Genomic DNA, 15223 nt, shown 5'->3' with positions numbered 1-15223 from the left:
AAATCTGCTTTGACATATCTGTTACTAATATAACAAACACCGTGGTCTCAAGGTCTATTACTTTTTCCACCCTTAGAAGCTTGAGTTTTGTGATGTACATCTGGAATGTAATAGTACGTAATCTTTCCTGGAAGTACATTCATTTTAAAGCACACATTCTCTTCCCAAGTAACACTCTTCTGTGGATCCGTCACTTGTACTTATTTCAGGAGAGTGAAAAACAAGATGGTGTCTAGTAAAATATGTATCACATTATAGAAATTGCATTTGTTTTTTAAAATTGAATATAACTGAGGACTGTACATACAAGAATGTACATATAGATGTAAACTGCATTTACACTTTCAACGGTGTTGCATGTTCATGAAACGCTTAGAAGCCTAATTGCACTTGTTGAGTTTAAATATGTTATAAGCGGGTCCTATTAAAGATTACCTAATTGCCTGTCTTGATTTTCCAGTGCTGTCTTAAACCATGCGGATGTTCCTAGTGCTATACAGCACAACACAGAAATGAAAAGCAAAAGCAATGTTACATAGCTGACAACTTAACTGTGGTGGTGCTTTTCCCCTCTTCTTTTCCTGTCCTTGTGTTCATTGCTGATGATGCTACTGTCTTGGCTTAGAGTGTAAGTCTCAGGCAGATAAAATGCCTTTTGGTTTGTTTCATGTGGTTGTGGGTATGTTTCTGAGAGCTCAAAATATAAGTAAACATTCCAGTAATGATTTGGGATACGGGGAGGGCAGGAGGATCCCTTGAAGCAGAACTGCTTCAAGAATTGCAGTACTGATTTCCACAATTTCATTTTCTATACATAGAGCAGACCATTATTTCTAGCTCTTAAATTTTAGTATGTTCCTACAGCAAATCTTTGGATGCTTGGATTGTCACTACTGCTTGAGCATTGGTACCCTGGAGAAGGGTAGAAGGAGATAATGTTGAATAACAGACATCTGCGTATTCTAGCATAAAACACCTTTGTCTCGCTGCTCAGGCTGCATGATTGTTGGGCTTTTATCAGGGTAATCTTTTAGTTTAAGATTTTATTTATTTATTTATTTATTTATTTATTTATTTATTTATTTATTTATTTATTTATTTAATGGATGGAAAAGCCTGATAGGTTGCTCTGAAATTCTGGTAGACTTTATGGTTTTTATAGTCTCTTAGCAACTTCATCTGTACATCGTAGAGCCTTTGCTCACCAGCTGTCCAAGTTAAATGCAAAACAGCAGAGTATTTCTATGGCTCATTTTAATGTAAACAACAATATCTCTAATAGATTTCACCTTGTTGACTGAGCTAGTATCTGCTGTGTTGCAGATATTGTCTAAGGTTAAAGTGCTTAGTTCTTTGCTGAGTATTTATATAGTATTGTTCCTTTTATATAAAAAATTAAATACATGTAACATGCAAACATGAAACAATTTTATATGAAGTCACAATAAAAATGTTAACCATTCCTATTGCCATTTGCAATGAGAGATGAAATAATGTATCTCTTGAAGATGAATATTCTTATTCTGGTTTGGATACTGTACAACTTTTGCAGAGGAGCCGGAGTTGTTTTGTGTATGTGTGTGCATCTGTGCGTGTTAATGTTCTTTCAAAGGTAGGGAGTAAAAAATTCTCCCTTCCTCAACCCAGAGGAAATCTACATCCCTGAAACGTGAGATTTGATTGCCCCTCGGTAGTGTGTATGATTTATGTCTCAGAATTAGAGTCCTGCTTTAATTTTTTAATCTACTGCTAGAGAATGTGTCTTTACAATCCCATGTGGATCTGAGATGTACTTGTCATTTAAGTGCATCTAATGCTAGCTACTTACCCCACTGTTCTGCTACTCAAACTGCAACACATAGATTAAATAATAATTTGAGAATCTTCGTGATAGGAGAATCTAGAACTAAATACAGCAGAATCCTGTTTTCTTCAACCTTCTTGGATAATTTAGTCATTTATGTTTAAAAACTAGGTGAAAAAGGAGGGGTGAGGACATAGGCATATTAATAATCCATGTATTTAAACTTTTCAGTGTATTGCAAAATTAGTCCCAAGGGGATTCTCCAGTAACATGTTTGTGAAGTATTATAGTTTGAGGCACATCCTTATGCCTGTTTTGATTTACAGCCCACTTTACTGTGCACATAAGAAATAGACAACAGAATGCTCCTGGCCTTGAAGATAACTGTGATTAAAAAAGGAGAACACTTAACATTGCGTATATTTTGATGTTTTAATGTGCATTTTAGCCATCTGCAGAAGATTTGACAGAGTTGGTTATTGTGCTGTTCAGCATCTAGGGATTGTTAAATGTATGTAGGAAGTAACTGTGCTACCTTTTTTTGACCATTTCAGAATTCTTATAATCGTCTATTTATATTTAAAGGTAGCTACTTCCATTGAATAGTCTCTTGTGTTGTAGGTTGTTAAAAAGGATTAAAGGAGTTTTCTTGATACCTATTATGAAAACTATTGAAAAAATACTGATAAATTTGTAGTTTCCTTTATTCTGGATTTCCTTTTATTTAAGTGTATTCTTCAGTTCAGGGAGCATCTGGATGATGTTCTTTGTCATAGGGTTTAGTTTTAGGTAGTGCTGTGAGAAGCAGCGAGTTGAACTCTGTATAGGTCTCTTCCAACTTGAGATAGAAATTCTGTGATTCAGGTTTCTAATTGATTTTAATTATGCTGTATTGAATGTATAAAGTATCTTCCTGATTTTCCTGATTTTCTTCCCTTCCCCTCAAAAAAAATCCCAAAACAAAACAAAAAAAAAAGGGGGGGGGGCATAGCAATCTGATATGAAAGCAGATATCAATCTGAAATGAAAATATGAGAATGATACAAAATGAAGAAACTCTTAACTATCAGATTATGAATGGGAGGGTGAAACTGCAATAACATAATCTAAAATGCTACGTCAGAAATAATATTTCTGTAATCAGTATTTCCATATATCTGAGTGTTGATATAGGTAGTATAAAAAATGTTGTAGTCAATTAATTTCATAGAATATCTCAAGGACTGCTTTTTGTGTTTTCTAGAACAAGGACAAAATCTAAAAAATAGAAATTGCATGCAACAATAATTGTGTGTAACTCTAGGCTGAAACTCTTCAGAAACGCAGTAAAATTTAATTACGCTGATAACTTGATTTCATGGTTAAACTCAGTGTGTAGTTCAGTATACGTGTACTTGCTATCCAAATGTATTTTGTAGTTGTCCAGGGACCATTTCCGGAAATAAATGCATTCTGGTGATGGAACAGAAATACTGCCCTGAATAATATCTCGCAGTCTTTTCTCAGACACATTCATGCCCAAGTGCTTTGCTTCTCTTTGTTTTCAGAGTTGCAATAGTTTCCAAGTCTTTTGAAGGAAAAACTGATCGAACTGAAGACTGGTATGGAACACAGTACAAGCAAGAAGCAATTTCTGATGAAGTTATTAAGGCATGTTAAAACTTATAATATATTCTAATATCTGCAAGTGAAGGAGTTGTAAATTCTTTGTCTAATTTTCCATTTAGTTGGAGGGAGAACTTAAATTTGTTGCTCTGCATAGCTTGAAAATTGTATGATGAGTCTGTTTAGTATTGATGAGAAGTAAGGATCATATGCTAGTCTTTAGATTTCAAATATGTATGACATAGGATGTTTACTTTTTAATGGTTTTAAACTGTGTTAAGTACAGGGAATATTATACCATTTTAATATATAAAAGGTCCATAATATGCAGTGGCTACTTTAAAAATGTAGGCATTAACTTCTTAAAACTCTCTATTAAATGTTAATGAACTAATCTGTTCTTAAGAAAGGGATCAAGGGATCTTTTTATAATTGCTATATGTAACATGTTTCTGAGACTGATTTTTGCAAAAAATCAGTATGTTTTGCCAATTATATGAGCTTCTAAAAATCAAAACTCCAGCAAAGGACTGATCTATTCTTTTAAGAAGAGATGGCTATAAAATACATCCTAGAGCTAAATCGGACCTGCTGAGCACATGTTGAATGCAGTCTGCATAGGAACACTTCACTACCTTTTGCTTGTCCATACTTAGGTTCTTGATTACAATTCTTGCTTATGTATTTAGTTTAATACCTTCATTTAGAGTTCAGAATAGCAGAAATAATGAGACATAGAGCCACCTTCCACCCTACTGTAAACTTTTCAGAATTATTATTTATCTTTTTGCCTTCTTCCTCAGAGCACTTCATCCTGCTGATAGTCTACTCCAACTTTTTTTTTTTTTTTTTTTGGGTTTCCCAGATATTTCTCTCTTTCCCTGTTATGTTAATAGTATTTACACATAAGCTAGTGGAACACATTTTTAAATCTTTTGTTACAGCATAAAATAAATAAGTATATATCCATTAATTAAGCAGAAATTCTGCTTTGCCTCATTGTTTCTTCTGTTTATCTAGAAATGGCAAAATGCAGACCTCAATGGGAAATTCAAGCTTCCAATGAAGAATGAGTTCATTCCTACAAACTTTGAGATTTTGCCATTGGAAAAAGATGCGACACAGTACCCTGCCCTTGTCAAGGTAAGCGCTGTATTTGTTCTGTTTGCTAGCTAACCTTCTGGGAAGTTAGCAGTTAATTCCTGTGTGCTTTAAAAATACAGATCATGTAATATTCCAAAGTCAAATAACAAAAAAGTACAAAAAGATACTGCTAGAAAGACAGTAGAAAGTTAATTCTTGCTGAACTTCGGATTATGACTGGTTTCCTACAAAAATGTATCTACAAACAGCTTGAACTCTCTTTGCCCTTTTGAAAATGTGTTAAAAATTGATAGAACTCATATTAAAGCTGTTTATTCAGCAGAAGGGTGACTCCCACTCTTAATTTTTTGAGCAGTGTTCAGTAAGTTGAGGGTGTAGACAAGGCTATTCTTGTGTAGCTGTGTATGGAAGAAGCTTGTGATTGCATAGAAAAAGGGAGAGGGAGATGTAAACACGTAAATAAACATCACTCTCCAGTCTCCTGGAAGCATCATTTAATGATCTCAATACATTCAGCAAATCTCAGGTTATTTTGAGTACCTAAAATTTACTTTAAAAATACTTCTCACTACTAAAGTGGAGTTGTCTTTGCTAATGCTCATCTCTGTTCTAGGCTTAGTCAGACTTTAAATAGGAAAAGCCTTCTACAATTACATGTTATGTTTCAGCTTGAATACTCAAATCAGGAGTACTTTTTGCACACTAATATAAGTCTACTTCAGGTCAAAGTAATCCTTCAGGAAAACGTATTTATTTGTTCTGCACAGGGCATTTCAGGTGTATTCTTGAAGCAGTATTCTTAAGAGAAAGACTTCGAGCATATGTTGATGTTCATCCTGAACTGAAACCCTACACCTTGGCAGGGACACATACTGTGGCTCTATTAAGTAACACTAATTGATTTGCTACAGAAACTTGATGGTCCTTCATTGTCTCTGTAGCAGCTAGGCAATTGATCCACACAAAAGCTTTGTTTTAAGGCATCATTGCTTTAGAAATGCATTGCTTTAGTTTTTCCTTTTTCTTTGTTTTCTGAGGGAAAATGTTTCTAATCTTTTGTACTTGGTGAAATAGATACTATCTGTTTTGCCTGCATCTCTTTTATTTTTTCCCCAGCTGTATGCCTGTGCCATTTTTCTTTTGTGAGCCCTGGCATTTATCTGACCCCACAGCAGAACACTGCAAGAACTAAATCAACAGAGATAAGCTGTACAAAAAAAGCGATTTTTCTGCTGTTTTATATGTCTAAGTGAGCTTACTATGGATTGGACCAGTGTTGTGGAGCAGGGGAGGGATGGGAACTTAAGTGCAGGAACAGGATGGCCATTTTCACTGGCAGCATGTCACTAGGTTGCCTCTGTTGTAATGGTACATCTTGCCCTGAAAAGAACCCCCAGGAAAGAGGGAAGTTAGGATATGGGCTTTGGCTGGAGGGCCAAATTGAACTATGGACTGTAGCTAGTGATCTCTAGCTATTGGATCAGGTCTCCAGTACTACAGACAGGCTCTACTGTTTATCATTCTGTCCATGATGAAGATGTATTCTAAGCTGTGTAGTAGCAATTCAACAGATTAAAAATTTTGTTGTCTCAGAGAGAAGCTGTAATTTCAGTATGAGTTGAATATTGTATAGAGGAAGGTGTGCTGTAAGAGACATTTATGCAAAAAGGAGGACGAAAGTAACGTGCCAAATCCCTGAGAAGCGAAGAACATCTGCTCAAAAATATGAGAAAGGGAAATAATTTTATGTTTAAAAGTTCTCTCTTCTTACATACTCAGTTCAAAGCAATTAAAAGAAAAGGTGTTGAGGGGGGTAAAGTTAGCTTGGAGCTGTACAGAGAGAATCTATTTCACAGCTTTTGTGGGAGAAAAAGCAATAGAGGAGGCTGTTTAGATTCTTTCCTCTACTAGGAGATTATTCTAAACAATTTTGGTGACAGTTCTTTTTAACTAATTTCAAACTAGTTTTACTACTTTTTCTGAAAGTGCATGTTTTTTTTTTTCATTACCACAACATACAATGCATTAGTATTTTTTTACTAAAAGCATTAAATACACAATTGTATTCTTAGTCTAAAACATGTAACTGTGCTGTTGTAGTGCTGCATAACAGCACATGTTTTAATGCTAGCATTAGCAGGGAATTTTGTGAAGCTAACTTCATGTTTGTCTTTGATCTCCTGCTGTAGAAAAGTAGTTCCCATTTTAATCATAAACTCATTCACAATGCTGCAGCCATGTAACTACTTGTTAAGGTGACATATGGTAAGAAGTCTCAATAAGGGTAGATGAATGTATACAGAAATGTGTATAGCAAAAACATGAATTTGAGGGGACAATACTAAACTGAGATTTAAAGTAGTGAAGAGACTTTTTTTTTAATAGGGTAATACATTGCAGTTAAAAGTTAAGTGACTTAACAAAAGCTCTTTTCTTGACACAGGACACTGCTATGAGCAAACTATGGTTCAAGCAAGATGACAAATTTTTTTTGCCAAAAGCTTGTCTCAACTTTGAATTTTTCAGGTATGCATTAAGTATATCACATGAATTGCTCTCCAGAAGTTTCTTGTTTGTTGGGAATCTGCATTTTTGTGGCAAAAACCTTTTTGCGTGTATTGAGGCTTTAAAACATTTGTCTTTACTTGGGAGTATGCAGTAAGGTACAGATGGCAGGAAGGCTCATGTAAGTTATTACAGCAGCTGAGTAGCAGTTTGAGGTGCTCCATGTATATTAACAGAAAAAGTTTATCTAAAAATACTTCTAAAAGAACTTTTCTTCTATGTTGTATTTGCTATATCTGAAATATGCCTACCAATAGGACCAACTACATATTGCAGCATACCTCTTCGAAAATGGGTGTATATTATTTTTAATTAATGACTAATCACAACTATTTTAAGATAGTATGTTCTTTATAAAATGCTATTCTGATAATGGGTTTAGGTTCAAAATCTGTTTTAATTTGCATAATGCAAGCCAGTATAAAATCCTAAGTACTTAAAATTGTGGGATTTTATTTAACTGACTGCATCAACTGATTATTTTTTCTTTAGAAGGACACCGTCTGTATTAACAATGAATGCGTGATTCTCACTTCAAGATTCTCACTGATAAAGTGCTGGAACATTAATTCTGGTCTTGCATTATTTTTGTCACAGGAAGATTTTTTTATTTTTTTTCTTATGTGAGCATGACAGTGATGTACCTTCTGAGTGTTTCTTTCAAGTAATAATTTCTAACTTTTGGATTTAAAAAAATAATTACTGCTGTCTTAAAGAGTGCAGCGATTTGTCCTGGACTACTGAAGGCTGAAGTAATTTCAGCAACTCTCCTCCTTTGGCCTAATTAAATGATTCAGTGATGTTGCTGGAAAGGCTACTGTGTGGGCTTTGATAGACACTCATAGATGCACTGTAGAGTCCTTGTTTTGTGTGACCACTTGACATTTTTCTTGGCAGAATTTTAGATAGGGTTTTTTTTCAATGTGTGTCAGATCTTGGCACTGGTGTGGGTACTAATTGGGGAAAATAGGTTGCCTAGGCACTTCCTCTTTCTTCTTGCTTTTTTAAACCACAGGGCAAACATTACAACTGTTTCAGCTTTGATTTGTCAGGATGTGGAAGATCAAAATGATAACTGCCCATCTCTTACTCAGAGATCAACAACTGCGATAGTTTGCCTTGTTTGTTAATACATGGTGGCTTTCCCTTGTACTACATTTAGCCAAAATCCAAAATAGGATTTTATTCATAGGCACCACATTTGTTATACAGTTGTGGGTTGTTTTGTTTTGTTTTGTTTTTTTTTAAATCAATTCCAAATGGAATATGAGTGTTCCAATCTTCATACCAGTTTGTGAACAATTAAAACATAATAAATGGTTTTATGTAGAGCACACAAAAGTATAAGACTGCATACATATGCACGATAACGTAGAATCATGGAATGGTTTGGGAATTGGAAGGGACCGTTGACATCATCAAGTCCAACCCTCCTGCAATAAGCAGGGACATCTTTAACTAGATATGTGGTGACAATCTTTCCCAGTTAGATTTGTACTTTAATCTCAGTGAGCCATTTTAAAAAGCCCGGAGTACTTGAGCTTTACTGACGGATGCAATGGAATGATTTGCTTCTTTCTTCCTATGAATGGTTACAGGTGGAAAGCTGGCTGTTTTCTTAGGGTTGGGGTTGTGCGTTCTTTCCTTTTCTTTAAAAATGAGATGCTAATTATATATGAATGGATGTGAGGAGATTTTGACAATATTGGGTACATATCTCCAAAAGAAGCTGTAAGCAGCTTTGTCTAGGTTTGATACTTAAGACAGATTTGTATTGAAACTCTTTCCTTTTGACACTGGTCATACTGATTGTCATTGGAGGAAATGGTGAAATGTATAATATTTATTCATGAGACTTGATGAAATTACAGATAGCTCTTGTGGCCAAGTGAATTGGTGAATAAAGCCATCTTAATTCTCAGATTTTCATAAAAAGTTTTAGCCTCAATTATAAATCAGAATGTGATGGCTATACTATACTGCCTTGTAGCAGATTACAAGAACTTGTTCACACTACATACTGCTTCAGGAAGACAGAAAAAAATCTGTGCCTGCAGCCCTGATTATCACAAATCATTGGAAGGATTCCTGACCCAGATGTTACAGCAGCAACTGCTGTGTAAGTGAAATAAAAGGAAGTTGATAAAGTTGTATGTGTCACCTTCAAACATACAAATCTAGTAGGAGCAATCTGAGTATATGAACCATTTAAAGTAGCCTTGTTCCAAAAGTGTGCCTCCTTACATGGCACACATCTTGCACTAAAGAAACACCACGGTAAAAACCTCTGACGCAGGACTTATCATCCCGCCTAAAGGATGATGCTAAGCTTTTGCTTTTGTATGAATTGTGATTCAAGAACCTAACAAGTATCCTTTTTTAAAAAGAAGCGAAATAACAATGTAATGTTCTGTTGCTTTGAATACTTTCAAAAGGTAGTTACAAACTCTGCACTTCAAGTTTCCCAGGGTTTGGAGAGATGGATGTTAAAAATGCAGTGCTAGTTATTTTTAACTGGATACTTGCTACCTTCCAGTCTAAGAAATATTTCAAGCAACTCCAGCTGCTCATAAGGTAACCCAGGATCAACACTTCAGTGTTGATTCCAGCTGTGTCACTTAGTGAAAGGGGAAAAGACTGGATTTCAAGATTTTTCAAATAAACTATCAGTGATTGAGTTGTTCTGCTTCTTCAAGTCTTGTCAAAAAAAGGTGAACTAGAAATAAGCATTTATTTACAAAGTTGTCAGTAGTAGAAGGCAACTCCCAGAACAGTGTTACAATAATTGTTTTCTGATATTTTTCACTTGAGGATTAATGATTTAGTAGTCTTCATTATTTTCAAAACTCTTTGTTGGCCATTGCCAGCTATATGAGTATATAGAAGTTATAATTTATACAGACATAGTAATCACTCAAACTTGATTAAGTTTCTATTCTAGCATCAAAATGGAAAAGAATATATAGTGATTTTGGAGGAAGGTTCATGATAATATAGGATTGACCTATATACTTTGAATTCAGTCTTAATTTGATTTGCATCATTGGGCATATTGAAATTTCTCAGTTTTGGGAAGTTCTCATTGTAGGGAGAAAGGCAAGCAGCAAAGTCTTTTTTTCTTTTTTTCCCTTCATTTTTTCCGTGTTTTTCCCCCCTTTTTTTCCTTTTTCTTGTTTTTTTTTTTCTTTAACCCTGACCTGTTTGCTTAAGTTGAACAAGCCCAAGCCCAGAATAACTAACCCAGTTAGTAAAAAAAGCATATCCTAGGCTAAGAAGCAGGCTCTGCTTCTCTAATAGATACTTTTTTTTGTTTGTTTAAATTTATTCCCATGCTTGCTTTCCTTCATCTCAAAGGAAAAAGAGGTTAAGGTCTTATTGAAAACTACTAGAAACCTTCTTAAAAATACCTTTGCAATGTATTTTAAACTTACCAGCATATGTGTTTTGGCAATGTGATCTTTGTTTTACGACATGAATGTTGGTATACACTATGAAATACCATGCTGTGCAGGCATAAACATGTATAATAGCGTGTCTCTGAATATGACCATAAGTGACTGTTTAGGGAAAATAAATGCAAATGGTGTGGTTATAAATTATAAGCCATATCCTGACAGCAGATTGTTTTAGATACTGCTCATTATTTCTGTGAAATTGAGAATGAATTTGCATGCACTTCAGAAGCTTTAGAAATAAACATTCAGTCATAGTACAAATAACTTGTCTTGACCTTGCAAATCTTTAAAACACACAGATATTTAACAGTTAGCATAGCTGAAACATGGCTTGAGCCTTTGAGTTGAATTTCTCTATTTCAGAAACTTGCGACAGTATTTTGGGTGATCATATGCTTCTAATACAACAGTAGAGCTTATATAGTTGTTGTAATTACAAAGGTAACATGAAATAATTACATTAATATGAAAATGGATATACCAGACTTCTTTCCTGAGCTGAACATAGCATGTACTGCATATTTTTCATACCACAAATTGCTAATATCTTAACTTTCATGATAGAAAAGTTTTCTCGTAGTGTAGAAGTATTAATTAAATTTATGTTCAGTATGTGAGTTTTAATTTCAGTCTATTAAATCATGTTGGTTATTCAGGTGTATTGAGTTTATTTAACTCCTGGTGAATTCTGACTGTGCAGCAAAGTAAATATAATGTGTCTTGATTTATGAGCACAAATAAGAGAATATCTCTGGAATCGCCAATATATTCAGGCATCGCTCAAACCATAAGCAAGCTAAGTAATTTTTTACAGGTATGTTCATATTTGGCTTCAAAATAGGAATCCTTCATAACGGGATCCATCAGCATACTTGCACTAAATATTATTTCCTTCAGATCAAACTTAAAAGGCCAGAAGAAACTGAGAAATAATTTTTAAACTGCATTATTTTACTTTCAACATTTTCTTCCAGCCCATTTGCTTACGTGGATCCCTTGCATTGTAACATGGCCTATTTGTACCTTGAACTACTCAAAGACTCCCTCAACGAGTATGCATATGCAGCAGAACTAGCTGGCTTGAACTATGATCTCCAAAATACCATCTATGGGATGTATGTAAGTACCCAAATCAAGGAAAAGCTTAGAGCCTTAAAACTACTTCCACTCATCAACATTATTATATTGATTTGATGGAAGGACTTTTATTTAAAAAATGGGTCTAAGGCTGTTACTCCTTTTGATCTTGGTTATTAACCATCCTTTCTTTAATTTGAATTTTAAGTTGAATTTTGTTCAAAGTCTTCAACAATCTTTCCATTCATATTAGACAAATTTTCTTCTTTATTTTTATATCATTCATGAAATTAATTATAAGATTTGTTCCTCCATTTTAAAAAAAGAAAAAAAGCAACCCTAATCCAAGCTTACATATATTTATTTCAGTTTGTCAGATATCTACTAAAAGCCTTCTGACTGATGGGGTAGGAGACCCCCTTTTTCATGCTATTAAATAAATGGTACGCTTTAGCTTTCCTGTTCAGGAACTACTGATCATGAGGCTGCATATACATACTCTTCAGTCATGTTTCTTCATCCATTACTTTGTCACTGCTTGAGGTATCAAAGCATTTCTTTTGTTTTTCTTTTTGTTAGTCGCTACATTTATGCTGATCCTCTCCATTGCAACATGACATACCTGTTTATCAGGTTATTGAAGGATGATTTAAAAGAGTATACATATGCAGCACGCCTCTCAGGTTTGATCTATGGCATTGCATCAGGAATGAATGCAATACTTGTAAGTAAGAAAAAAACGCAGGAGGAAATGGAACAGCTTGGGAGTTGTTGAGCTTGGAGAAAACATTTGACTTCTGCGTTTCTAAATGAGACGGTTAATGTTTTTTTCCTTGCATATATCTCATGAATTAAAGGCGAAGCAAAACTGTATTTTAATCAATACTGAGTGACCTCTTTAAGGTTGCAGTGCCTTATGAACATGTGTGCAGTGCAATTGTTGCATTTTAGTTCACAGTTTTACTTGCTTGCATGGTAACCTTGAAAGTAGTATTGCTGGTTTCTATATAAAAAGATTAACTTGTCTGTTGAATGAATCTAAACTTTACAGATTTTATTGTAATTCCCTAATTGTGCTGTAGTGACCTACGGAAATGGGTTGTGCATGTGTTCTCAGAATGCAATGCTGGATATTTATGGCTTTTCCTTAGCGTTTGGTTTTATTATATGTTTTATAATCTGTTTTAAAGTGCTGACAATACTTAACTTGATAAATACTGGTATTGTAACAAATGGTTATTTCTTATTCAGCTTTTCTTATGAGATTTACGATAGGCGATTTTAATAGTCTCTCTTGAATTTCTGTTAAGAGCTGTTATTAACCATCATTTTATACCAAAATGTGCTTTGAAATTTCCTCTAGAAGTATTATTTTCCAAAGCATCTTAGTAAGAGAATATACTGTACATTGTCTTTACATTTTTTGTATGGAAAAAAGTGTTGCAATTTCTTTTTTTATCCAGTGCACATCTCGTTTTCTGGTAGCATTCGCTTAACTTACTGCAAACATGGTTATCTGTTTTCAGTTTCCAATCTTTCTGATGCTTCCATGGTCAAAGTTAATTTCTTTGTGGTAGGGGGGGAAGGCTATGTGTAATCTTCTTCTTTAGTCACAGTTTAGAGTTATTTTAAATGTTAGCTGGTTTTTGTAAGGTCTTCGTGTTCTTCTACTGTAAAGATTATTTTTGCATATTAAAATCAGTTTACTCCATTCTGATACCTGGGAACTTTTAATATTATTTTCCAAATTGTAAGAAGTTTTATAGTTAGCAGGTGTAATTGTACAATAGTGATACTTCAAGCAAGGACAGATGCTATACTGAATGGTTTGAGTTCTTATGCTCATTTAGGGTAGCTTCTTCTTCATATTCGTGGTTTAGGTTTGTTTCAGCAATTATAGAAGAAAAAATTCTTCTACTGGAAAGCAGGAATTCACCTGGATGTTGGTTTTTAAAATATTCAGTTTTACCTTTAATCATTAAAATGCACAAACTCAATTGAATTCCTGTTTTGAGATACCACATTTTGAAGTTTTTTCCTCCCAAAAAGGCCTTCTAAGGCCTTTTTTCACTAGACAAACTTTCTGTAGCTTGGTGGAATCATATAATAGTTTTTTAGTTTCTGTGTTGGTTTTTTTTAATTACTAAGTTTATTTAGTGTATACTTTCAAAAAAATGTGTATAATCAGATCAATATCTCATTACAATTGTAGATTAACTACCTTGGTGTTTCAGCCCAGCACCATCCTGGTTATAAATTGTGCTGCTGTTAACAGTACCCCTTTTCTTGTAGTTGTGCTTACTTAGTAATTTTTTTTTTTTTTTGAGCAGCAAGATAAGCATGAGACAGGCTTAAAAGTAAACCGGAGTGAATATTTAACAAGGCTGTGAATCTAGATTGCATTAGTAAAATGAGAAGCCTAGAGTGAAATAATTTCAGTACTGCAAATGTACAGTTTACTGACTGAACTCGATACTTGTAATAATTGAAAATATGTTTTCTGAGTACCGTTTGCTTACATCAACATGAAATTACATTAATTCTTTGCATTCATACCTCTTGGGAAAATATGCAATATTATATTCGATGGGTAAAGGGATTTTATTTCAAAATGATCTAGTGTTGAATAGGGTTGAACTTAGAGTAAGTGTTGAAAACTGTATTGTTTGTTGAATTATACAAGGCTTGGTAATTGCTTTTATTCTTTTATCTTCCATATTTAAAGCAAATTAATGCACTTTTTCCATAGCTTTCTGTAAAAGGTTATAATGACAAGCAACATATCTTGCTCAAGAAGATCATTGAGAAAATGGCTACTTTTGAGATTGATGAAAAACGATTTGAAATTATCAAGGAAGCGGTAAGCTACAAGAGAAATTTACATTTTGGACTAATTTAAAATTGAATGCATTGCTCAAAATGAAATCTGAGGGCCATGATTATCCACGGAAATGCAGACTGAAATTCTGCCTCATTGGGGCTGCAGAAGCTTTTTTTTCTTTTGTCCTTTTTGGGGTCATGAGTTCCCCAGAGCATTTGTATTACATCCTTTGGCTAAAAGTAACTAGCCCTGGAATCTTCTTTCAGTTGGTTTTTCTTATGAAGGATTAAGGCATTACAACATGCTTTGGTAAGAGTAGAAAATTAAGGGGGGCAGTAGGGGAAATGTTAACTTTATATCCTGTTTTACAATTTGGAAAAGCCCAATGGGATTTAGCCATAAAAGAAAGGGAAAATGGATGAAGGAGGAAAGGAAGTGTTAAGAAGATTTGCAACAGTTCTTCCCAGACGTGAAGAGGAGCTCTGCTCCTTGGTTAAGATCCTTTGGTTCAAAAGTAATGAGCTGGTTAAGCACATGCTGACTTCTGGAAGTCTCAGTTCCAAATTTAATGACTGATCTATATATATGGAATGTAAGTTAGATTACTTTTTTTTTTTTTCCCTAGCTCCTGAAGTAAATTTATGAACAGTGATTACATTTGTTAAGGCAGACAAGACATATAATTGTTCTTCTGGTGCTTTCTTTAGAGCAAGACAGAGGTAAACCGTCGACCAAAGGAAATGAGCAAATTGGATAGTGGCACTCATAGCAATGAGTTGTAGTGGAGGTGTA

At 34.3% G+C, this 15223-nt stretch overlaps 1 protein-coding gene across 3 annotated transcripts in view; it reads left to right on the top strand.

Annotated features, from left to right (window-relative positions):
• IDE (insulin degrading enzyme) overlaps window positions 1–15223 on the top strand; it is a 65770-nt gene that overhangs the window by 31302 nt on the left and 19245 nt on the right. For all 3 annotated transcript variants that reach the window (XM_040606847.1, XM_040606848.1, XM_040606849.1), the window contains exons 12-16: window positions 3352–3454; window positions 4430–4552; window positions 6957–7039; window positions 11508–11652; window positions 14360–14470. In XM_040606847.1, the coding sequence (XP_040462781.1) occupies window positions 3352–3454; window positions 4430–4552; window positions 6957–7039; window positions 11508–11652; window positions 14360–14470 (565 nt within the window). The remainder of the gene's footprint in view (window positions 1–3351; window positions 3455–4429; window positions 4553–6956; window positions 7040–11507; window positions 11653–14359; window positions 14471–15223) is intronic.

Source organism: Falco naumanni, chromosome 9, assembly GCF_017639655.2.
Source record: "Falco naumanni isolate bFalNau1 chromosome 9, bFalNau1.pat, whole genome shotgun sequence".
In the NCBI taxonomy this organism is placed as follows: Eukaryota; Metazoa; Chordata; class Aves; order Falconiformes; family Falconidae; genus Falco; species Falco naumanni.
Note: the sequence above shows the minus strand (reverse complement) of the source record. Positions and strands in the feature narration are given on the sequence as shown.